This window comes from Aspergillus pseudotamarii (genome assembly GCF_009193445.1).
Source record: "Aspergillus pseudotamarii strain CBS 117625 unplaced genomic scaffold BDV38scaffold_35, whole genome shotgun sequence".
In the NCBI taxonomy this organism is placed as follows: Eukaryota; Fungi; Ascomycota; class Eurotiomycetes; order Eurotiales; family Aspergillaceae; genus Aspergillus; species Aspergillus pseudotamarii.
Window position 1 is genome coordinate 139,100 of NW_022475049.1, and position 23,703 is coordinate 162,802.

Sequence of the window (23,703 nt, forward strand, 5' to 3'; positions counted from 1 at the left end):
ATTTTTTACCAACTCCACGGCGCTCCACGGCAAGTCTACGACCGCAGACTCCCGGGATTTGGGTAAGGGGTTCGATCGATTACATTGAGAGGAATTTTTTTCCTTGTTATTTTGGCCTTTTGACTCGATTTCACCATGGCCGACTTCCTACTTTTCGAGGGCCCTATGGGCTACGGACTTTTCAAGGTCGCCCACCAGGGTGACAGCGTTGGCAATCGCTTGAAGGAGGTCCAGGATGGTGTTAACGATCTTTCTAAGTTTGGAAAAATGGTTGAGCTGGCTAGTTTTCTCCCATTCGAGTATGTCCAACTTCCCGATTGGACTTCATAATAGAGACTGACTGGTCCCAGGAACAACAAAATGGCCTTGAGCGAAATCAACGACGTCTCGGAGGGTGTTGCCTCCGATACTCTTATTTCCTTCCTCGAATTGAACCTTCCTAAGCCTAACAAGAAGAAGAAGGTTGTTCTGGGCGTTCTGGACAAGGCCTTGGCCGGAAGTATCAAGTCTGCCTTTTCTTTCGTTGACTGCGAAACCGGCGACACCAGCGAGGTTGTCCAAGACATGCTCCGTGGTATCAGGCTTCACGCCACTAAGTTGCTGAAGCAACTTCGCGAGGGTGATATGGACACTGCTCAACTTGGTCTTGGCCACGCTTACTCCCGTGCTAAGGTCAAGTTCTCTGTTCAGCGTGACGATAACCATATCATCCAAGCTATCGCTATCCTTGACCAGCTCGACAAGGCCATCAACACATTCTCTATGAGGGTCCGGGAGTGGTACTCGTGGCATTTCCCTGAGCTGATCAAGATCGTTTCGGATAACCAGCGCTACGCGCAAATCGCTCTGTTCGTGAAGGACAAGACCACTTTGACTGACGACAAATTGCACGATCTTGCTGCGCTTGTGGAGGACGATGAGGGTGTTGCCCAGAGCATTATCGATGCTGCGAAGCACAGTATGGGTCAAGAGATCTCCGAGACCGACATGGAGAACGTCACCTCTTTTGCGCAAAGAGTCGTCAGCCTTTCCCAGTACCGCAAGTCTCTGCATTCCTACCTGACTTCCAAGATGAGCGTCGTTGCGCCCAACCTTGCTGCCTTGATCGGAGAGATCGTCGGTGCTCGTCTCATTTCGCACGCCGGAAGCTTGACCAACCTTTCGAAATACCCCGCTTCCACTGTGCAGATTCTTGGTGCTGAGAAGGCTCTCTTCAGAGCCTTGAAGACTAAGGGAAACACTCCTAAGTATGGTCTTCTGTACCACTCCTCTTTCATTGGCAAGGCAGGCCCCAAGAACAAGGGCCGGATCTCTCGATTCCTTGCGAACAAGTGCTCTATCGCCTCTAGAATCGATAACTTCTCTGAGGAGCCCACGACCAAGTTTGGTGAAGTCTTGAAGAAGCAGGTCGAGGAGCGTTTGGAGTTCTATGCTACCGGAGCCGCTCCTACTAAGAATGAAATCGCTATGGTATGTTATCTTGCATTATTGCCATCATTGTGAACTTTTGGGTGACATACTAACTTTGCATATAGAAAAACGCCATGGATGCTGTCTTGGCTGATATGGACATCGATGCGGATCAGAGCGATGAAGAGATGGAAGATGCTGAGGTTGAGAGCAAGAAGGAGAAGAAGGACAAGAAGGAGAAGAAGAAGGAAAAGAAGGAGAAGAGTGAAAAGAAGGAGAAGAAGGAGAAGGGCGAGAAGGAAGAGAAGAAGAAGAAGAGGAAGTCCGATGTTGGTGAGGGCGAGTCTGAGAAGAAGAAGCGGAAGCACGACAGCGATGCTGAGCCGTCCAAGAAGAAGAAGAAGGTTTAAATGCACCATTTTCTGGGACATGAGGGCGTCATTGTCGCGGCGTTGTAGGGTTGATTTTGAGTTCATTTCCTATCTATGTTCTGTTTTACTTCACGACTTGTTGGGCTGGGTATTTGTAAATTATTCGATTGAGGCCTCCGTCGTGCTAAAATTTGTCTGTAGCTCCTGAAAATGTCAATCGGATTTTATGTTCTACGTGGATCTGAGTGTCATAGTACCTGCTAGACTACTTACTACATTACACTCATTCAGCCCTACAGTTATTGAATTGCCATAGCGTTTGGGACCGGAAAGAAAGGCGGAATTGTACTGCCGTCGTCCATTGAGACAAACTGCCGCAACTCCCCCTCTCGAACAATGACCCAACCCTATTGCTTGCCAGTCAATGGCGATGGCCCGAGCCCTTGCATTCTCCGCGATCCTCCATTTATATGAGTTATGATGGCTGCAAGTGACACTAGCTCGGGATAGAACCCATGAATAATGATGATCTGCTGAAATCCTTGCTCCTGTGAACTCGAGAGTCTTTGCTTTATCAATGAAGGCTTATCAAAGTGATGCCCCCACATCCGCCTTCAGTTTCAGCCCCGCGATGATGCCTACGAGTTTACCGACAATGATTTTGAACTCGCCCAAGCCCAAGCGCAGCGCCTCAGAAGAATCTGATAGCTATAGCCCTTCTATATCATCTCCATCCAGCGTCTCAGCTCCTAGCCTACCAGAAGTTAAGCTTCGCGAGGAAGAAGAGTTAGGGAGATATAGTCCTCGAGCCGCCGTTGCTGGTCGGCTAGGGCAGCTGGCCATACGTGGGGACCACTTTCCGACACCGCAATTTCTGAATGGTAATATAAGCCAGTCATCACTTGCGCATTCTGCACAATCGGGATGTTGGGCTACTTCCTATAGCAGTTTTTATGATATGTCCGAGACGAACTCAGCGACAGAAACCAACACTGTCTCGCGTGGGCCTTCTGAAGCAATTATCGATGATCGGAGCAATACTACGCCAACTCCCTCCCCCAAGAAACAGGCAACACGAAGCCCTCGCAAGAGACGAAACCCTCCTAAAACACAACGACCACGTAGGAAGTCACCGCCTCCCACTAGCAGTGCAGCTGACGACTCGCTTACATGGCATGACTCCGAGATCACCGGTCATGATCCAAGTGATCCAAATGACGATGGGTACGGTATCAATGGAATAGGCTTCAAACCGACAGCGGCAATGGCCTGGAACAGATCACAGAAGCGGCAGAAGCAGCTTGCGGAATGGAAAAGTCGTGAGGCAAGGGAAGCGCGAGAAAAAAGAAGGGAGAAACGAGATGCTGTCGGTTTCGAAAAGCTACGAACTATTCAATCGGGCGCCATCCAGAAGAAAGTCAAATTTGACGTCTAACGTGTGTTCGCCTGCCAATTTCTCTGTCTTTTTCTTTTCTTTCCTTTTGCTTTTTGCTCTTGGTATTTCAAATTTTGGATTAAGGCAACTTTGGATGCAATGGAGTATGGAATATGAATGAGCTGGCGTTGGTTTGGATATTGATATGCCATCACGAAACTATTCTTCCTTGACAGGCTGGAGCCTTAATGAGATAGAAATATGTACTGTACATCCCACTCGAAATTTACAAAGCGATCCCAGCAAACTCCATGACTCCGGGCAATGCGCGAAAGGACTACCAGAACTTATAGTTTGAAAGGTTTGTCCAGCTCTTCTTTTTCTTCTCTTCCTCTGCCATGCGCGCGACCTCCGCAGCCTTCTCTTCCTTTTCTCGCTGTTTCTTGATCTTCAGCTCTTTCATCAACTCCACAGCTTGTTTCATACCGTCCAACTCTTGTACTCGACGCCGCTGGCAGAACTCGTGCGCCGCGAGAGAGGTAAGGGCAAATGCGCCAACGGCCCAATTGGAAGCAGTCCATAATGAGCGCAAACCTAAACAATTATTGTTTTAGGGTTACCAAACGTCATATCCTAAGAAAAAGCCGAGTGAACGAAATTATTTACCTCCTAATACACCTCTGATTCCACCAATTCCGAACCCTGCTCCAATACCTAGGAGCAGGGAGTCTCGTGCGCAAGGTGCTTTGTAGAATGATGTGACATCTTTAAGGGACATTGACTTCATAGCTTCCGTGACCGTAGCATCTTTCGATCCCCTTCCAGAGGGCCCGGCTCCTGTTGCTAGCACGTTCGCCGACTCTTCGGGGTTCCCAAAAGCATCCCATAGCTTTCCGACCTGTGATTTGGGGAATTCATGCTTCGGCTTGTTTTGGTGAGAGGCTTCTTGGGAGCTGTTATGTTGCTCGACATTTGGGGCAGGCGATTCCGGTATGTCCCCCGCCATAGCGTATGATTTATATTGAATTGTTGCCTTAAAACCCAGTCAACACGTACAATGACCTAGATCACTGACAGACTCTTGCAGGAACAATGACTGATCGGAGAAGCTATGATCCGAAGGTTATTCAGATACTGCCAACACTGGTTAATTTAACCGTGGGCGGTGTAGGTCTGACCGATGGCACGCGTATAGTGGAACGCGAACGCGTCGGGGGCACCCGCAGATTAGCAACCAAATTTGGGCTCTTCAGTAGCTTAGCATGATCTAAGTTGACAAGATTGAGTAAACTGGGTCTTCAAACTTTGTTCAATTTTCTATTGAGTGTACAATTTGGCAGGAACCAAACATGCCCATTCTTTGTTCTACTAATAACTAATACTTAACATTTGCGTTCCATGCTTAACCAACTTTCACACATCCCACAGTGATCCAGCCCTAGCCAGCGGGCGTGTCGTCGCAATGCCTGTAAGGAAACCCAGCAAGTACGGAAACAAGTTTCGTTCGAACGCTGCATCTTTCAAACCGAAACGGACAAAGACCATCGAATTTTCTTCCCTTCGATCGACAGAAGCCACGTCCCAAGATGAGAAATTCGAGGCGATTCGGCTGGCGAACAGCATCGACGAATCCTTGGGATTCCCACGCTTTGAGTCCGGCGAGAAAAGGGTCGGCTGGCTTACCAACATGCATAGTACATCAGTAGAAGATCCGAATGTGCCCGGAGGACGCGCCGGTGTGGACTATTACTTTCTTGAAGACAACGGCGGAAGTTTCAAGGCAACGGTTGAATACGACCCATATTTCCTCATCGCAGTGAAGAAGGGACACGAGGCTGAAGTTGAGGAATGGTGTCGGAGAATGTTCGAAGGGCTTATCAAAAAGGTCACGAGAGTAGAGAAAGAGGACCTTAAGCTACCGAACCACCTGCTCGGGCACCGGAGGACTTTCCTTCAAATGTACTTTGCAAATGTGAGCCACCTGCTGGAAGTTCGAAGGACACTTCTCCCACTGGCGGAAAAGAATAAGAAAAATGTGAATGTGATGGATACCTACGTGGAGATTTCAAGGTTTGTTGAACTTAGGCGGATGCTATCTAGATCGGTTAGGAGCTAACTATGTTCTAGCGCAAATGCTGGCTTTGATCTCTTTGACGACGAAATAATTAATGAGTCACGATCTAATGGAACTATGGAAGCGAGTGATTTTATAATTGATATTCGGGAATATGACGTTCCTTACCATGTTAGAGTGGCGATTGACAAAGGTAGGCGACTCCCTCCGATGACGTGGATTACCTGACTGACAAAACATCTTGAAGATATCCGTATAGGGAAATGGTACACTGTAGAGGCAAAACACGGTGTGATCTCATTGACTTGTATAGAGGAACGAGTCCAACGTCCTGACCCAGTTGTTCTTGCTTTTGATATTGAAACAACTAAACTGCCACTGAAATTCCCTGATTCTGTCATCGATCAAATTATGATGATTTCGTACATGATTGACGGACAAGGATTCTTGATTACGAATCGAGAGATAGTGTCTGAAGATATCAACGATTTCGAGTACACGCCCAAGCCCGAATACTATGGACCATTCATGATTTTCAACGAGCCCGATGAAAGGAGTGTCCTAGAACGATTTTTTGGACACATAAAAGAGGCTAAGCCAACTGTAATCGCTACATATAACGGTGACTTTTTCGATTGGCCGTTCGTTGAAGCGAGAGCTAGTGTCCTTGGAATCGACATGTATACGGAGATTGGCTTTCGCAAAAACAGTGAGGACATTTATCAGAGCGATCACTGTGTGCATATGGATTGCTTTGCTTGGGTCAATCGCGATAGTTACCTCCCTCAGGGAAGTCGTGGTTTGAAAGCAGTCACTGTTGCAAAGCTCGGATATGACCCTGATGAACTCGACCCAGAACTCATGACTCCGTACGCAAGTGAGCGCCCTCAAACACTAGCCGAATATTCGGTGTCCGATGCTGTCGCCACATATTATTTGTACATGAAATATGTCCATCCTTTCATCTTCTCGCTTTGTACCATTGTTCCCCTTAATCCCGACGACACGCTACGAAAAGGAACAGGTACACTTTGTGAGATGCTACTGATGGTTCAGGCATATCAAGGCGAAATCGTTCTACCTAACAAGCACAAGGAACCCCCAGAAGCTTTCTATGAAGGCCATCTGCTGGAGTCAGAGACATATGTTGGTGGGCACGTGGAAAGTATTGAGGCTGGTGTGTTCCGAAGTGACATCCCCGTTACATTCAAGATTGATCCTACTGCCATCGATGAACTTCTTCGGGATCTGGATGCGGCTCTGAAATTCAGCATTGAAGTGGAAGAGAAAAAGTCATTGGATGATGTTGTCAACTACGAGGAAGTCAAGGAACAGATCTCCAAGCTTCTGATCACTCTGAAAGAAAATCCAAACAGGGACGAGAATCCTTTCATCTACCATTTGGATGTTGCTTCCATGTATCCGAATATCATCACCACAAATCGATTACAGCCCGACGCCATGATCCAGGAGTCCAACTGCGCTGCCTGCGACTTCAACCGACCTGGCAAAACCTGTGACAGGCGAATGCCGTGGGCATGGAGAGGCGAATTCCTTCCTGCCAAACGTGACGAATATAACATGGTTCGACAAGCGGTTGCAAACGAAAGATTTCCGGGCAAGACGAAAAACAGTCCGATGAGGATGTTCAGCGATATGAGTGCTGAAGAACAGTCTGCCATAGTCAAAAAGAGGCTTCAGGACTATAGTAAGAAGATTTATCACAAAATCCACGACAGCAAGACAATGGTCCGAGAGGCTATTATCTGCCAACGAGAGAATCCCTTCTACGTAAACACCGTCCGCAACTTCCGAGATCGCCGATATGATTTTAAAGGCAAAAAGAAAGTCTGGAAAAACAAGACTGATTCTCTAAAATCGTCAGGTGCTTCGGCGGCAGACATTGAAGAAGCAAAAAAGATGATTATTTTGTTCGACTCGCTCCAGCTTGCCCATAAAGTCATCCTAAACAGTTTCTACGGTTACGTCATGAGAAAGGGGTCTCGATGGTATTCACTGGAAATGGCCGGCGTGACGTGTCTGACGGGTGCTCGAATCATTCAAATGGCAAGAGAGCTAGTCGAGCGTATCGGTCGTCCACTGGAGCTTGACACAGACGGTATCTGGTGTATGCTTCCTGGGTCCTTCCCCGAGAACTTTTCTTTCACTCTGAAAAATGGAAAGAAGCTGGGGATTTCTTATCCATGTGTTATGTTGAATCACCTTGTCCATGGAAGTTATACAAATCACCAGTACCAGACCCTTGTCGATCCAAAGACTTTTAGATACGAGACGCATAGCGACAACTCCATTTTCTTCGAGGTTGACGGGCCGTATAAAGCAATGATTCTGCCAACCTCGAAGGAGGAGGACAAGAACTTGAAGAAGCGCTATGCTGTTTTCAATCATGATGGGTCTTTGGCTGAATTGAAGGGGTTTGAAGTCAAGCGGAGAGGAGAGTTGAAGTTGATTAAGATTTTCCAGACTCAAATCTTCAAGTTCTTCTTGGAAGGAACGTCGCTTGAAGAAACATATGCTGCTGTAGCCCGAGTAGCCGACAGATGGCTGGATGTGCTATATGAGCATGGAGCTACACTAGCCGATGAGGAATTGATCGAACTCATTTCCGAGAATAGGAGTATGACGAAGACCCTGGAAGAATACGGTAGCCAAAAGTCTACATCTATTACTACGGCACGCCGTCTAGCAGAGTTCCTGGGAGAGCAAATGGTCAAAGACAAAGGTCTCAACTGCAAATACATCATATCTGCAAGGCCGAGAAATACACCTGTTACGGAGCGAGCTATTCCAGTAGCGATCTTCTCGGCGGAGGAAAATGTGAAACGGTTTTTCTTGCGGAAGTGGCTGAAAGATGATCCTGGCGATTGCGACCCTCGTACCGTGATTGACTGGGATTATTATCTGGAGCGATTGGGATCTGTCGTGCAAAAGCTTATTACAATCCCTGCTGCTCTTCAGAAGGTCCGCAACCCAGTGCCTCGAGTCGCCCACCCAGATTGGCTGCAGAGGCGGATCAATGTGAAGGATGACAAGTTCAAGCAAATTAAGATGACAGACGTGTTTGCGAAGAGCGAGAAAAATCCACTGACGGACATCTCGACGAACATACTCGACCATCGTGTGCAGCACGCCGGTGATATTGGTGAGGTTATTGCAAGCTCAACTGAGAAGTTGAAGTCCTCCCCAAACAGTAAGACATCGCAGAAAAGAAAGCTTCCGGAAGGTCCTACAAAAACTTCTCTCGACCCATTTGCTAGCTTGCCATCAAGGATGCCGCCAATGGCAGATGATTATGTCGGGTTCTTGAAATATCAAAAGCAAAAGTGGAAAATCCAGAAGCAAGCACGCATCCGCCGCCGCCAGCTTTTCGGCGAAAGGACAAATATTGCTAATGACTCTTTGAGTCACCTTTTCAGAAACCAGGCCGAGCTTCTTTATATCAGTACCTGGCAAGTTTTGCAGCTGTCCGAAACGACAAGGCCAGGCATCGTTCGAGCTTTTGTCTTGATTGATAAAAAGGTTCACACTCTCACAGTCAAGGTTCCCCGGCAGATGTACATCAATCTGAAACGAGACTCTCTCCCTGATGTTGATGTTCCAGACTGTGAAGTCGAGAAAGTCAATCACACTTTGCCGAACGGGCACCCTTCGGTGCATTTGTTTAAAATGACCTTGTCTGAGGAGACCTATTTGCGTGAGGCTGACAAGATGGATACACTTCTACAGCACCCAAGCATAGAAGGTGTCTATGAGAAGACCATTCCTTTGAATGTCCGTGCTATCTTGAAACTTGGTAGTATATGTACTTTCGACGAGGAACAGCGAGGTGTTCTGGGAGAAGGATTAGACAGTGGATTTGACCTGTCGACTCTATGCCGTACATCCTCAGACCAGCCTTATCTCATGGACTCGCCGCTAGTCTATCACTACCTGTACCATGTCGCTTCTGGTGATAGACAGATTTTCGCCCTTTTCTCCACAACCAAAAGCGAGGCGCATGTTGTTATCTTGAACCGCACGAGGGACGTCCAGGGTCTTCCAAACGTCGACAAAATATACACAGATCTTCTTATGCGGAGAAAGCAGAACATGTCCGGAGATGAGCCTCAAAATGCATTCGAATACCAGGAGAAGATTCACTTCCGAACAACGCAAGTCACGACCAGAAGAAAGGCATATCTAGAGGTCGGCGACTTGATCAAGAAATTCAGAAGTGAAGAAACCCAGCCAACGATTCTTGTCATACAATCGCAGCAAAGAAGTCGCCTGTGCCATGACATCCCCATGCTGAGAGAGTATCCAATTATGTCAGTGAAACCAGAAGTATCTGATATGGACCTCCCACCTCTAGGCTGGCAGGCATTCATTGCAAGAAGACTTGTCACGCACTACCTGTATCTTTCGGCTTGGATTCAACATTTGACTATGTTGGCAAGATATGGCGACGTTCCTCTCTGCAACTTAGAAAGTGACGATCCCCGGTATCTTATTGATATATCATATGCCAGGCGCCTTCAACAGAACAATGTCGTCCTTTGGTGGTCTTCCGGTCCAAGACCTGATCATGCAGGGTACGAGAAGGATGACATAACGGGCCCTCTAGAGAAGGTTTCCATGCCATCTGTCAATGTTCCAAGCGCTTACACCACCGTGTGTATCGAGCTTGAAGTTCGCAATCTTGCCATTAACACTATCCTGACGTCCTCGATCATTAACGAGATGGAAGGCGCCGATACACTTCTGGCATCATCCGAGCCTTCGGCTGATTCCAACGGGTCTGGCGTCCTTTATTCGGAGAAGGCGTTCGCTTCAGCCGGTGCGATCGTACTACGGGAGATGGTGAAGCACTGGTGGACTGAGGCCTGTGAAGGGAACAATATGGCAGATATCATGGTGCAGCACCTGATTCGCTGGGTAGAGAGCCCAGTCTCGTGTCTTTACGATCGGTCTCTACATAACTACGTGCGCATGTTGTCCAGAAAGTCGTTTCAGCGACTTATGGCTGAGTTTAGACGCGTTGGGTCTAATATTGTCTTCGCTAGCTCTACGCGCCTCTTACTTCAGACAACCAAGGCCGAAGTCGGAAACGCCTACGCATACAGTCAATACGTGTTGAAGTCGATCCGCGCCAACCCGTCTTTCCATTTCATTGATCTCGAAATCAAGGAATACTGGGACTACCTGGTCTGGTATGATGAGTACAACTACGGTGGAAAGGGCTGTCGGGAGGTGGTCGGATCAGATGAACAGGAACTGGAAACTGTTATGCATTGGCAGCTCAGTCGTTTCCTCCCGGGGCCAATGCAGGCAATCTTCCATGATTGGGTGGTGGAATATATTGACTTGATGCACGGCGTCAAACACCCCGAATCAGCTGACTCGTCCACTCCCCGAATGACACAGATCCCAATTGGGCGCCCGACCGACGAGGACGATAATGAAGTATCTGCTGTCCTCGCGGAGAAATTCTCGAAGCCCTTGAAGAAGCAAATCTCTGGTCTCATTCGCCGTCAGCGCGAGGAAATGCTACACCCCGAGCTTGCATCTGACTACCTTTTCCCCGTTCTTCCCGGTGTCTTGTCGGACCCAAACGAAGAGAAGCGCAATCCCGTATTAGAATTGGTCAAAATGTTGATGCAGGTCCTTAGTCTCTCCAAGACGACGAGTTTGGAGAATCGACTTCTGCGTCGCGAACTACTGGCCATGTTTGAAGTGCGAGAGTTCAGCAAAGAGGGTCGATTTGAGAACCCGGCTGCCAGCCTGAAACTTCCCGAGCTTACATGCAGCGCTTGCTGCTTGATTCGAGATCTGGACCTGTGCCGCGACGAGGATGTCCTCCCGGATCCCGGATCTGACCCAAACAAGGCCGTGACAAAGCCCTGGCGCTGTCCTTTCTGTCAAACAGAATATGATCGACTGGCTCAGGAAGAGATCCTTATCGGCCAGGTCCATGGACTGATCGTTGGCTGGCAGACACAGGATTTGAAATGCTCTAAATGTGGAGGGCTGAAGGTCAGCGAGTTCATGGAGCATTGCTCGTGCAGCGGCAAATGGGTGGAAACCATAGACCGTGCAGAAGCGGAGAAGAAACTGCGGGTCCTCAACAGTGTCGCGAAGTTTCATGGGCTTAAGCTCTTGGAGAATGTTGTGGAAGGAGTTCTAGAACAGATCTGATCGAATTCGTGCATCTTGGTTCCTTTTTCTTTCTATTTTTTTTTCTGCTTTCATGACTTCTGGTCGGTACATATGAGTACACGGGAGTAAGAAGGGCTGCATCATCATTTTAAGTACTATAAACGGCGTTTGGGATGCTTTGAGAGGGATTTTGATCTGGGAGGGGTTTAATTGTATAGTATATCCATCAGCGTATGTATGTATGTATGCATGTATGCGTCTGTAATGCCAGGGAATTTTACAACACCCAAAATTGGTAAATTTATTTGACCTGTCAATTTATCAATAAGGTTGGAACCGGCGGTCACGAAGAAATCACTCATTTTCTCTTTCGTCTTTCTCCACAGTGTTCAGATCTTCCGCCATTCATCTATCACCTTTGAGAGTTTTTTGTTCATGATAGTTCAATCTAGTAGTATTTATATTTGCGGAGATCCATCGTTTTATATCGGTCAAGTCCCCACTCTATCGTTTTATCAGCGGCGACGGTTATCGAGACAGCGTTTCAACCAATTAATTAACCCCGCTATCGATTTCCGCGACAATTTCACCGCAAGTGCGACAGATCCATCCCACCGTCCCTACGACCGGTGAACCTCTCAAACCGGTGGGTTCCTTTGCCAAGCGGACACATCTGCAGCCAGTTTGACTATAAGGGGTCGAATCCCCCTACAGTCCTGAGAGTCTCCTGCTGACAATATACTCAATAGTGCAGGCTCACGACGCGCGTTCCATCCTTTTCTGCTCTATCGCGTGGAGACCAAACTACTTCTTCCGACTACGAAGGACTCCCTGGTTGGATACCTTATTTCTCTCTTTAAATGGCATCCCAAGCACAAGCCCAGGCTCAGGCTCAGGCCCAGGCCCAGCGACCCAAGGTCCAGCCTTGTCGGTACAAGACGGGGAAGACTCTGGGCGCCGGATCTTACTCCGTTGTGAAGGAGTGTGTACACATCGACACTGGTCGGTACTATGCCGCGAAGGTGATCAATAAGCGACTGATGGCGGGGCGTGAGCACATGGTATGGGTCTCTACTAGGAAATGCCCCAGAAGATGTCTGATCGCTGGCGATGTGAGTTTGACTCTGGTTGTAGGTTCGTAACGAGATCGCTATACTCAAGAAGGTGTCAATGGGTCATCAGAACATTTTGACCTTGGTCGATTACTTCGAAACTATGAATAACTGTATGTCCCTTCCCGGACCCTGGCCTGTGGCTAGTGACCCAGATTAACAGTCCCTGTTGTACAGTATATCTGGTCACCGATCTTGCACTGGGCGGCGAATTGTTCGACCGTATCTGTCGGAAGGGCAGTTACTTCGAATCAGATGCTGCGGATCTTATCCGCGCCATTCTGTCGGCTGTGGCCTACTTACATGATCACGGTATCGTGCACCGTGACTTGAAGCCCGAGAATCTGCTATTTCGCACACCGGAGGACAATGCGGATCTCTTGATTGCGGACTTCGGCTTGTCTAGAATCATGGATGAAGAACAGTTCCATGTTCTCACTACGACATGCGGTACACCTGGGTACATGGCGCCTGAGATTTTCAAAAAGAGCGGCCACGGAAAGCCAGTGTATGTCTCCACGAAGTGCCTATCCATCCCAGCTGCCTGAATAGGCCAAATCCTCGGTTTTTCAACAATGCGTCTGACACACTGCAACAGGGATATCTGGGCCATCGGCGTCATCACCTACTTCTTGCTCTGCGGCTACACCCCCTTTGACCGTGACTCCAACCTGGAAGAGATGCAGGCCATCCTTGCAGCTGACTACTCTTTTACCCCGATCGAATATTGGCGCGGTGTCTCGCAGCATGCCCGGGATTTCATCAAACGGTGTCTGACCGTCGATCCCGAAGCACGCATGACCGCCCACGAAGCCCTCCAACACATCTGGGTCAACCCACCGTACGACCCATACGCCGACCAGTCCGGCCAAGACTTGCTCCCGACCGTCAAGAAGAACTTCAACGCCCGTCGGACACTACACAAGGCCATCGATACCGTTCGTGCGATCAACAAGCTCCGCGAAGGTGGCGGCCTGATGATGGACGGGGTAATGAGCGTAGACCCGAAACCGGAAAGGGTCAACGGCAACCATGTCGTCGAGGAACGATCACACGACGACGGACAGATGGACCTCGACAGCCGCAGCGATGCACGCGGCCAGACGGAGGAACAGATCCGGGCACAGGAGCAGAGAGTGAAACAGATGGTGGCCGGCTTGTGGAGTAGAACTGCGAAGAAATGACGAGAAAAAAAACGAATCTGATGATAGATATGCCAAGATTTCTACCCACCTTTTTTGCTTATAATCAGGCTTTCCATTTTTCGTTTGCTTCTTTGCGTGTCTTATACAGTTTTGTTTTTGCTTGGTGGGTTTTGCTACCATTGCTTCCCTAAGCTCTGGATGAGGGAGGAAAGGTCTATATATGCTCATTGCTTGAGCTCTGATGATTGCAATACCTTGACTACTAGTTGGTATATAAAGCATATTCGGTATATATAGACTTATGTATATCGCTACTGCGGAAGGTCTTGATACTTTTAGAATAAGAATTCAAAACATAGTGAACTCACACACACATTTGCATTGTATTTCTAAATGGAGCTACTTTCTAGTAATACAACAATCGATCATCCGATATCGAAGCAAATTAGGGGAAGTTAGACACTCAAACATAGATAAAGACTACTAACAGTACAGTAACTAACTTAATACACAGAGCTTATCCTTTATTAGTACCAGTCTATTCCTGCCCTGACAAGTATAGCACCCAGTGGAAATCGATATAAAATAATCAGTATAATGCATCCACCTAAGCATAACCCATGCACTGCAACGCCACATCAAGCCCAGATTACTCCCTGGAGATACATAAATGAACCACCAGCATGAGAGACTACTGTCGAGTCCAAAATGAAGAACTTGCGTGCATAAGATCAATCAGCTCAGCGCATTTGCCCCACCTTCATATAACTTACAAGTGTGGTAGAGTGTAGAGTACTAAACCTAGCAAGACTGTTATTTTCAGAAACTGAGTGAGTAGCGGCAATATTCAGTTCCTTCGTTGGATTGTGCTTCCCAGAAGAGACACCCAATGCCGGAGTGTTGAGGATAGGTGGTAGTGTTGCTGCGTGAGTCGGTAGAGGCTCTCCATAGGAGCGTCGTCGTCGTTTGCTTAAAATAAGGAGTAAATGCGTCGGTTGGCTACTGTAACCCATTAAATTTGAAACATGAATATAGCCAGCTAAGGAACCTCGTACGTATCAATGTTGTAGTAGATTTTCTACTCTTACATCGCCCACTCTCTAGTAGGACTGTCAACCTAGTGGCATATCATGTTAACTACTACTGCAAAGCTTGAACTATAGGAAGTCTCTGAATTCTCCGGCAAAAGACGCTCACAGACTGCCTTGTAGATGCCGTAGCGTGTTCTCCGCGTCTAGTTCTTGCATGGCAAATACTGACAACAAACATTATACCCGAGTCACCACCCATCAAACGGAGAGTGGATATGTGTCATATTGGCTCTTTCTTTTTCCTTCAGGCAGCTATGGGGTAATTGGGATGTTTCATTATGCTTATGTCGTGGTGCTGTTTGATTTTGCTTAACGAAATCACTTCCTTGTAGGATCGTAGGCTCTTTTCCTATCCCTTACCTTTTCTTCGTTTTTTCCCTTTCCCTGGAGCAATAATCTTGGTCTTCTCCTTCTTTGACTAATTATCTAACAGACTATTCTTATGTCAGATTTCTTTCCTTCATTCCACAGCGAGAGCCGAGTTCCCAAATCCAGGATATAGCCGTCATGGGCATGACAGGCGTTGGGAAGACAACTTTCATCGGCACGTTGACAGATAGCGACCTGACCGTTGGATACGGCCTCAATTCTGGTATGCTTTGCTCACAGTAAACGAAATAGGGACATACAGCCGCTAACACCGTTCTAGACACAAGGCACGAAGGACATCGACGTCGTCGAAACGATCATCAACGGACAGAAGGTCCATCTTATTGATCACCTCCGGTTTCGACGACACAGACCTGTCAGATACAGAGACCCTCAAGACGATTGCAGCGTACTTGCAAGGAGCGGAAAGGGCCAATATCCAGTTGACGTGGCTATTATTACCTGCACCGGATCAACGATGTGCGGATGCAAGGAAATGCGTTGAAGAACATCCGCATGTTTAGGAGTCTTGTCGGGGAGGACGATATGACCAACGACATTCTAGTCACGACGCGATGGGACTCCGTGACCGGGGTGGAAGGAGAAGTTCGGCTGCAAGAGCTGCTGGGGAAGGACAAGTTCTGGGGAGTGATGATTACTGCGAGGGGGCGAGGCATGAGGCCTTTGCATAACGTGGAGGTCGACAGTCAGCTCTCCGGGTGGAAAAGAATAGAGAAATCACCTATCAACTTCGGACCACGTATGAGAAAATATTGAAAAACCAGGCGCAGATTGCGGAAGAGCAGAAAAGAATGTTGACTAGACGGAGATGAGGCAACTCCAGAATCAGTTGAGAACACTTGAGAACGGCCGCTGCTCACTGATGTGATGTATCTGCTCGTGCTGGTGGATAGGAATATCTCAAGAGTTCATGGGGATCACAAGAGGTGCTTGTAAGTTTCAAGATATTTGCTCAACATTGCCGGAAGTCGCCTTGACACCCTTACGGCTTGAATGCTGTATTTGCTAAGATTGCAATAAAAACCCCTTTGCTACACCACCTATTCTGATTGTAGATTTATACCACTGTTAGGCCCCTATTTAAGAAGTAAGGTGCCAGCCACAAAGAATCACCTTGTATGTCATCCAAGATATAGCCGTTACAATTGTTGTTCCTGCGTTAATTACACAATGAGATTGTCCACTACGGCCACCCTGATCCATTTCATGTGCTTTGTTGCCTTGTCGGACGATCAACTGCGTAGGCACACTCACTATACAGCGTGCATGACATGGTTTTGTTCTCCGACTCACCGTCCTTGACGGGAAATATCATGAGCGTTCTTCATGGGTCGAGGAGGGGCGCCAGCCCCCGGGGTCAGCGGGACTTGAATGCTATCTGTAATCGATGTGTGAAGTGAGTGTGGAGCTGCAAAGCGTACGGCATAAATAGTGGTCCATTGACGAATCTCAAGATAGGATATATATGGAGTGTAGGTAGTCAGGGCTCAATGCATCACAAAGTATCCATGCTTGTGCATTGAAAAGTAAAAGATTATAGTATAATCAAATAAATTAAAGATAAAAAGCAAAGCATGTATTATATAGTAGGATAGATGAGGAAATATTGCATACTTCAACTACGATGATAGAATTGAGGGATGGAATTAGACGTTGATATGCCTCAATTTCGGGATCTAACTATCAGAAAAACCATGCAGACCCTAAAAGAATATTAGCCCGAACACGCCATTACCTCTTCATTAACACCATCATATCATTAACCAAATAGATAGGTGGTCTCCAAAATGCGCTCTTCAGGCCACGGGCTAGAAAGTATCACTCGCAGAATAGAAACCAGGACCATCATGATAATTGTTCATACAGCTGAACCCAACAACTTCTCACTCCCATCCCCCAGAGAGAGAACCCACTGCCGCCATTCCTGCCATTCGGCGTAGCTCGCAGAGGCCTTCAGCCCTTGATACTTGACGACTCGGAAGTCGGAGACCTGCTCCCATGGCTTGTTGGAGTTGGAGGTGTGACCTCCACTGCTGCTACCTCTTAGAAATCTCCTAGTCATGCTTTCGTGGCCACCATCCCAGCCTGCTTTCTCCATCAAGCTTTTCAATGTCTGCTCTTTGGTCCATCCTTGCTCCACAGGAACGTCCGGTAGGTAGGTTGCACCGTAGCGTCGACCGCGGTTAATAAAAGAGATACGGATTCCATGGACCCCGAGAACCCAATCTAGAGCGTTAGTGCAGGGCTCAAAGGACCCAAGGAGGGTTAAAGAGCATGACAGGGTAGGTATAGCGGCGGCTGGAATTGGAGTAAAGCGGGTATCTTCGAACGCACTGCGTCCGTGTTAGCAAAAGGCGTCTAGATGGGAGACGATCCATTTGCTCCCACATCAGGGATACATACGAAGTCATAGCGTAGGACTCTAGACCTGCAGCAAGTTCCTGCGCCTCGAAAGTCCCAATACAACCGCGAAGTGACTTACGGCCGCTCCTGGAGAGGGTGTTCCAAGTTACAAATAACGGATACTGCTGATCTTTTGCCCTTTGACGTCTCCAGCCGCTCGCATCAGATTGCAGCGACTGTGAGCTTGGTGTGGTCATGGTGGTAGTAGGAGTGGAACCAGATAGGCCTGAGTGTGAGGAATTACTCGAGGGTGTGGTGGCGGAGCTCGAATCCGATGAGGCCTGGCTCTGGAGGCGGCTGATATTTGGTAATTTCAGTCCCCGCGGGCCGTTCTTGGGTTTAGAGGATACATCGTCTATGCCATCATCGTCATCTCCAGACTGCAGGCCAAGACTCGCGCTCTCCCGCAGAGAAACCGACTCATCGTTGTCCTGGAGAGCGGAAACTTTCTTAAATTGCTCGTATCGTTCCCATAGCTCCTCCACGGCTGTGAGGCTAATGTGCTCTTGGCCTTTATACGAGGCGGCGAGGCACTCAAAGCAGTAATAGCAATGAGCGGGGGTTGCCATCTTCTCGGAACCGCCAGAATCACGGACAAAAGTTGAAAAAGGATTACTGTAAAGCAAGCTAAGCGCCCTTGTCCTTGAGAAAAGCCAGGTTTGCTGTGACAGATCTTCTGATACTAACAGACACCTTGCTCCACCCGGATAGACACCGCTGCTTGCCGCTTATCTCGTGAGAAGGCACACAAGATTAGCACTACTTATGAACGAATATCGAGCCCGTTTGAGTCAGTTTATTCTGAGGAGAGGCAGATAGATCCAGCAGCGAAGCACACCGTCTGTTTCCGTCTGTATTTGTGTCTGATAGAGGAGAGGGGAAGAAGGAATGAGGGGGAAGTACTCCATTACATATCAGGCGTCGATAAGATAAGCTCCACGTGATGGCATGGTTGGTTATTCTCCCGTGACCGGCCACAGAACAAGGGACTGAACTACACAGAAGAACTAAGACATCAGCATAAATTTGAAAATCTAACACGTTCCCAGTCTAGGTGTAACCTTCGACCACACATACTCTCGAAGGGGGCTCCTTAGGGCTATTGAATTCGTCTTTACAAGCCGATTGACTAGCGGGTGGTGTTCCAGGGTTAAAAGGTGGCGGAACGTTGGTTCAGCGGTGCCCTGAATAACCCTTCCCGTGATCTACAACAACTGCTCTATGGAGATTCGGAAAGGTCTGATGCAGATTATGAGCATAAACTTCTGGCCATGAGCAATAATTTCAAGCCAGTAGGCTGCTTTCTGTCGGCGTTTCGGGCACAAAACATAAAAATAATGAATCAGTTGAAGTACTACCTAATATGCCTCCCTAAGCAAGCTGTACATGGCCCAAACGTTCCCCGTGGACATGCCACTAACCGGCCCCACCATACTAATCAATATTTGGCTTCGCCACGCTTTGGAAAAAAAAAGCCAGAAGAAGCGGAAAAGACAAAAAAGAATGAAGAAACGTCAGCGACAGGATTTGAACCTGTGCGGGCGAACCCAACAGATTTCTAGTCTGTCGCCTTAACCACTCGGCCACACTGACAGTTGTTGTTGTGAAATGGTTCCTTAAAATAAAATATAAGTAACTTATAACCTATTCTATACTAAACCACTTGCTGCAGGGCAGTCTAGGCAAGTAAGTGATAAGGAATGAGGTCAATGAAGGGACAAATGGCTCGCTCCCTCAAGAATCTTACTTCCACCATTTTCTTTGAACCCCTCCAGGACTGTCCTTCCATGCTATCACTACAGGTCTGACTTGCCGCCCCCTTATAGATGCTGAAGCCCATATATTGGAAGACAAACGCCACACAGCATTTCTTCGTAAATTATTGTATTTTACTCGATTATCATTCACTTCTTGTCAGCCGCGGTAGTGATGACAGCACATTGCTGGGGTTGTAACCACTAAAGATCGCTTCACGATGATATCACATGATAGGCAAGCCCTACCTCTGGGAAAGGCCGGTTCGGGTCAACCAATCAGAAAATATCCATCAGAACTGCAAAATACTAAGATCTATCGTCTTTGGGTTTGCAATCCCCCTTTTCTTTGTTTGTTTTCATTCCTTTTGGGCAAGGGTCGGGGTAATGCTGTCGGTGGAGGTTAGGGGGTCCGAGGATAACAACGAGACTCATGGGGGTCAGTGATCTCTCTCTATATATATGACTGGGCTTAGGATCTAGCAAATGTACAGCACTGTGGAAACATATGTGTTGAACATATACTCCATTAAACCATCAGTTTGAACGTTGTCAACCTTCTATTCATATAACTACCCCTCGAAGCGAAATATATATATTTGTTTTGCCGGAATCAATGGATGGCAATAACCCGAATGCAGATGTCCTGCTTGGGAGATCGTAACCCAAGTATCATTGTCTTTTGTATCTTGTTAAGTTGTATATATATTAGTATATACCTACAGTAAGACGACACTCTCTAGGGTCCTATGTAACCTCGTCGCGGTCGCAAAGAGCCCAATGCATACACCTAGGAGTCAAGAGCCCTAACAGCAAGCACCAAGGTCAAATATTGGTGAATGACGCCTTGCGTGTCTAAGCCTCCCCGAAGCGACCGAGAGGTGATCCACTAGAACGTGGAACCAAGCGGCCTTGAAACATGGGCGTTCATAAGTATTAGACCAGGAGAGTTGTTTTATGACAGAGTTCGAGCTGCCGATCAGTCGCACTGTCGCCTGGAGCAACTGTCGCTTCCTCTGGGTGAAATTGAGGCTATTTGTGAGACAGGTTTCGTAGCGGAGCTGGTCGCCATCACCGTCCGCGATCATCCTTCGGTACAGGCAAGTTTAACATAGACAGCATATTTCGTGCGGGTCCTGCACCCCCCGCCTGACTCTGAAGGGCCTCCAGCAGGTTCTTCGCGAGATTTATGTCGATATCTTCATCCTCAAGATCGGGCATTTCCCCTTCCCCTTCGTCATGGCCCTCGCCTGACTTTCCTTCAGACAATGCCTGCTTACCTGCAGATGCCCTACCGGGACGATTCAGGTCAAGTACACCCGTGCCTTTCAGCTCGGCTTCCATCTGCCGTGATAGCTCTTGTATCTGTTCAGTATCATCTTCAGACTCAGCATCTAGTTCTTCCACTCGATTACGTGGCATCGATGGGCGAGATGAGCCCTTGGGACCAGATGCTGATGGCATTCCCATCATCTCTTTCATCATCTTGGAGAATTCCTCTTCATCAAATGATGCCTCCTTGTCCTCTCCGTCACTGCTCACTTCATCGTCGTCATCATCATCATCACCATTGTCGGAATCAGAGTCATAATCGTCAAGAAAATCGGCCCCATCGAGACCGGCCGAGTCATTATTCAGAAACTCTTCGAAGCGTGCAACGATACGCTGAAGATTCTCTTGGGCGTTGGCATCGCCAAAATTGCCCTTGGGGAGTTTCCCGTCGTCCTTTTCTTTTCCTTTACCCTTGAGTTCCCTGTCGAGATCCTCAAAACTGATGTCCAGCCACTTTTCGTCATCCTCTGTTTTGTCCCAGGTAGATATTTCCTCATCGGTAGGCAGGCTCTCATCTCCGCTTTCGATATCTTCCAAGACAAGTTTTATCTCCCTCACGACGGCTTTATCTTGATTTTGCGGGTCGGTGAGAAGCATTTCAAACCCGCAGGCAAGCTTCATACCCAATTCTGCTCTGTCATAAGTTTTTTGTTCATCCTTGGAAGGTAATGCTCCAGCCCATGATTTTGGGACAGGGAAATCCTGGCTCTTGAGCTGGGCATAACCGACTCTAGTGAACCGGACGCTGACCGTGACGAAATCCTCGGGTTTAAAGATGAAACTGTCAGGCTCCTTAGCCCGGAGAGGTCGTAATGCAATTGGGTCCCTTAGATAGAAAGCTTCCACTGCTGATGAGATATATGCGGGCTTCTGGTGTAATAAGTACGCGACCTTGCGGGGGATACTGATCAGTGCGGAGTGAAGGTTTTCGCTGATTTGCTGGGGGTAATTGCGCAATCGATAGAATGCTTCTTCTTGAATCATTGCTGAGCGCATAAGCCGCGCAGGTTCCTCGACGATGATCCTCCTCGAATCTGAAAGAGATAGCTTTTCCGTCACTTTGCCCTTTTGGTTTTTCGGTTTGATGATAACAAGTTCACCACGGTGTATCCACACCTGCAGAGACCATTAGCTTTATGCAATGGACGCATAAAAAACGATCCTCTTACTCGGTTATCGGCTACTTCGGGCTCCAGCCATGACGGCAGTGCGCCTGCGGCTTCGATGAGAAGAAACTGCCCATCACCATCCGTGACCTTGACCCAGATATCCTTATGCTTCTTCGAAAGCTCGCGCAACAAATACACGACTACCCATTCATCCTCAATCGAGTCGCCGAAATTGGTGCGTCCGCGTAGAAATGTGATTCCTAGTTACAGTTCAATCAGCATGGGCCCTGTCGTTTGGCCCTAGAGAGTTTGTAAAAGACGCAATCACATACCATCCTCCTTAGTAATTTCCAAGCGGAACCCTTCTCTCTGCCAGATATAGTCTTTGAGAAGGTCCTTTGTCAGTTCCGCAGCAGTACGCTGTACTTCCACCAAGCGCGCTCTCGTTTCTGCGACTTCATCAACGATAGCGGGGGTGGGGTCGGAGGCGATATGATAGAGCGAATACTCCACACAATCGTCGGGGAGCTCAGGTTTCGGGATGGGATGGAAGGTGGACTTAAACCATTCTAGGTCTTCCTCCGACATGGGTGTCATATTGACAATTTCAACACCCTAGTCGTTCGCAGGCGCAAGGAATCAGTTTCGCTCCATCAAAAGAAAAATTACTGGCAATGACTTCATACCGAACGAGACGCGGTGAATCTCCCGGCCCGGCGCTCGTGATCTCAACGCTAAGCTGTTTCCGGCTAGATATCAACAAGAAAACGGTAGTGGGTCCTCACCGCCCAAAACACGGTCCTCGTAATGCCGCATACACGGCTTGTACTCTAATCCTAATCTACTTTACTGCATTTTAGTGTTGCTTCCCTTCACACGCGCCAAGATTTAGAGATGATCGCGCGCTGGCAAAAACATTGAGCCAATTCAACACCTCAAGTCTTACAAATTTTTCGCGTGATCCGCCTTGACAATGGTGGTGCCGTATATCGACACACCGCGCACCGAAGTCGACGGAAACGCGACTTACCTGACCAATGGCTTTCGCAGCGTCGGACGGCACAACCTATCGGCGCTCGATTCGGTCGAGAACTCGTTCCAGACACCCTCCAAAGATGAAGACCTCCTAAAAGGACTCGGTGATGATCGAAGACGAAGCTCCAGCGGATTCAAACTCAGTACACCGCGTGCAGGCACCGGTTCCAAATCGACGAGAAACGCGTTGAACGGCCGGCATCACCTTCCGACAGCAGCACCTCCCAAGGGAGAATTTACTCCATTGATGCGGAGTGCTGCAAAGAACAATTTCTTACGAAACATGTCCACGGCGAGGGGCAACGGCCACAAAACCCCAGGATATATGAAGGAAGGTCGCAGCAATATCCATACCCCCGGGCTTCCGAGTTACGATATGACTGGTATCGACGAGGAGGATGAAACCGACGACCAGCCCACTCCCCTACCGCAGGTTGCGAGCAGTAGTGTGCAAAGTACACCCCTTCCGGGGTTATCGGGTAGAGGCGGGAATGGTCTCTTGAACGATGGGCAGAACATGACCCTGAAGGAACAAGAAAAGGTAAGCGTTGCTTTCATGTATTCTTTCCATAGCTGTTAAAACGGTGCAACTGACCTATGTAGATAATCGACAAACTAGACAAGGATAACTTCGGCCTGAAGTTAAAGATTCACTATTTGCAAGAGCAACTAGAGAAAGCAGGCCCGTCGTACAATCAAGCGGCGCTCAAAGAAAACACCGAGCTCAAGGTGTCGAAGCTTACGATGCAACGAGACATCTCCCGATATAAGAAGAGTCTCCAACAGGCAGAACGCGACCTCGAAGCCTACCGCGTGCAATTTCAAGAACTCCGGGAGAAAGTGCGGAGGGGCCAGTTGGATGAAACGTCACAGCGCGAGATGGATCTAATGCGGGAGGAACTGGAATCAAAAGATCAGCGAGTCAGAGAACTCCAGGAAGAACTCC

At 48.1% G+C, this 23,703-nt stretch overlaps 9 protein-coding genes and 1 non-coding gene across 10 annotated transcripts; 6 read left to right on the plus strand and 4 right to left on the minus strand.

Annotated features, from left to right (window-relative positions):
* The first annotated feature begins 4 nt into the window (after nucleotides 1-4).
* On the plus strand, nucleotides 5-2,052 carry sik1 (snoRNP complex protein NOP56). Its single transcript, XM_032054895.1, has 3 exons — nucleotides 5-299; nucleotides 351-1,470; nucleotides 1,536-2,052. The coding sequence occupies exons 1-3, from the start codon at nucleotides 136-138 to the stop codon at nucleotides 1,818-1,820; spliced, it is 1,569 nt and encodes a 522-aa protein (XP_031912365.1). The 5' UTR covers nucleotides 5-135; the 3' UTR covers nucleotides 1,821-2,052.
* A 363-nt stretch (nucleotides 2,053-2,415) lies between these two features.
* Nucleotides 2,416-3,216, plus strand: BDV38DRAFT_284049 (uncharacterized protein; the record flags this gene model as incomplete). The annotated part of the gene is made up of 1 exon (XM_032060178.1): nucleotides 2,416-3,216. One exon carries the CDS (start codon nucleotides 2,416-2,418, stop codon nucleotides 3,214-3,216), a length of 801 nt encoding a protein of 266 aa, XP_031912366.1.
* A 138-nt stretch (nucleotides 3,217-3,354) lies between these two features.
* Nucleotides 3,355-4,219, minus strand: BDV38DRAFT_113858 (uncharacterized protein). The gene is made up of 2 exons (XM_032051008.1): nucleotides 3,823-4,219; nucleotides 3,355-3,750 (listed from the first exon to the last, which is right to left on the minus strand). Exons 1-2 carry the CDS (start codon nucleotides 4,160-4,162, stop codon nucleotides 3,494-3,496), a joined length of 597 nt encoding a protein of 198 aa, XP_031912367.1. The 5' UTR covers nucleotides 4,163-4,219; the 3' UTR covers nucleotides 3,355-3,493.
* Nucleotides 4,220-4,405: 186 nt separating this feature from the next.
* Nucleotides 4,406-11,532, plus strand: BDV38DRAFT_293955 (DNA polymerase epsilon catalytic subunit POL2). Its single transcript, XM_032062387.1, has 3 exons — nucleotides 4,406-5,226; nucleotides 5,284-5,423; nucleotides 5,478-11,532. Exons 1-3 carry the CDS (start codon nucleotides 4,619-4,621, stop codon nucleotides 11,423-11,425), a joined length of 6,696 nt encoding a protein of 2,231 aa, XP_031912368.1. The 5' UTR covers nucleotides 4,406-4,618; the 3' UTR covers nucleotides 11,426-11,532.
* A 229-nt stretch (nucleotides 11,533-11,761) lies between these two features.
* Nucleotides 11,762-14,074, plus strand: BDV38DRAFT_249820 (serine/threonine-protein kinase). Its single transcript, XM_032054896.1, has 4 exons — nucleotides 11,762-12,447; nucleotides 12,521-12,611; nucleotides 12,676-13,006; nucleotides 13,097-14,074. Exons 1-4 carry the CDS (start codon nucleotides 12,247-12,249, stop codon nucleotides 13,680-13,682), a joined length of 1,209 nt encoding a protein of 402 aa, XP_031912369.1. The 5' UTR covers nucleotides 11,762-12,246; the 3' UTR covers nucleotides 13,683-14,074.
* Nucleotides 14,075-15,241: 1,167 nt separating this feature from the next.
* Nucleotides 15,242-15,627, plus strand: BDV38DRAFT_284053 (uncharacterized protein; the record flags this gene model as incomplete). The annotated part of the gene is made up of 2 exons (XM_032060179.1): nucleotides 15,242-15,342; nucleotides 15,384-15,627. 2 exons carry the CDS (start codon nucleotides 15,242-15,244, stop codon nucleotides 15,625-15,627), a joined length of 345 nt encoding a protein of 114 aa, XP_031912370.1.
* Nucleotides 15,628-16,982: 1,355 nt separating this feature from the next.
* Nucleotides 16,983-18,096, minus strand: BDV38DRAFT_272138 (AMMECR1 domain-containing protein; the record flags this gene model as incomplete). The annotated part of the gene is made up of 2 exons (XM_032057435.1): nucleotides 16,983-17,457; nucleotides 17,528-18,096. The coding sequence occupies 2 exons, from the start codon at nucleotides 18,094-18,096 to the stop codon at nucleotides 16,983-16,985; spliced, it is 1,044 nt and encodes a 347-aa protein (XP_031912371.1).
* A 943-nt stretch (nucleotides 18,097-19,039) lies between these two features.
* BDV38DRAFT_t160 lies at nucleotides 19,040-19,120 on the minus strand. The gene has a single exon. It is a non-coding gene; the product is annotated as a tRNA-Ser (tRNA).
* Nucleotides 19,121-19,774: 654 nt separating this feature from the next.
* Nucleotides 19,775-22,359, minus strand: BDV38DRAFT_249826 (putative regulatory factor Sgt1). The gene is made up of 3 exons (XM_032054897.1): nucleotides 22,055-22,359; nucleotides 21,783-21,982; nucleotides 19,775-21,729 (listed from the first exon to the last, which is right to left on the minus strand). The coding sequence occupies exons 1-3, from the start codon at nucleotides 22,317-22,319 to the stop codon at nucleotides 20,353-20,355; spliced, it is 1,842 nt and encodes a 613-aa protein (XP_031912372.1). The 5' UTR covers nucleotides 22,320-22,359; the 3' UTR covers nucleotides 19,775-20,352.
* Nucleotides 22,360-22,593: 234 nt separating this feature from the next.
* BDV38DRAFT_113942 (putative spindle-pole body protein (Pcp1)) lies at nucleotides 22,594-23,593 on the plus strand. Its single transcript, XM_032051010.1, has one exon. It carries the CDS (start codon nucleotides 22,696-22,698, stop codon nucleotides 23,335-23,337), a length of 642 nt encoding a protein of 213 aa, XP_031912373.1. The 5' UTR covers nucleotides 22,594-22,695; the 3' UTR covers nucleotides 23,338-23,593.
* The last annotated feature ends 110 nt before the right edge of the window (nucleotides 23,594-23,703 follow it).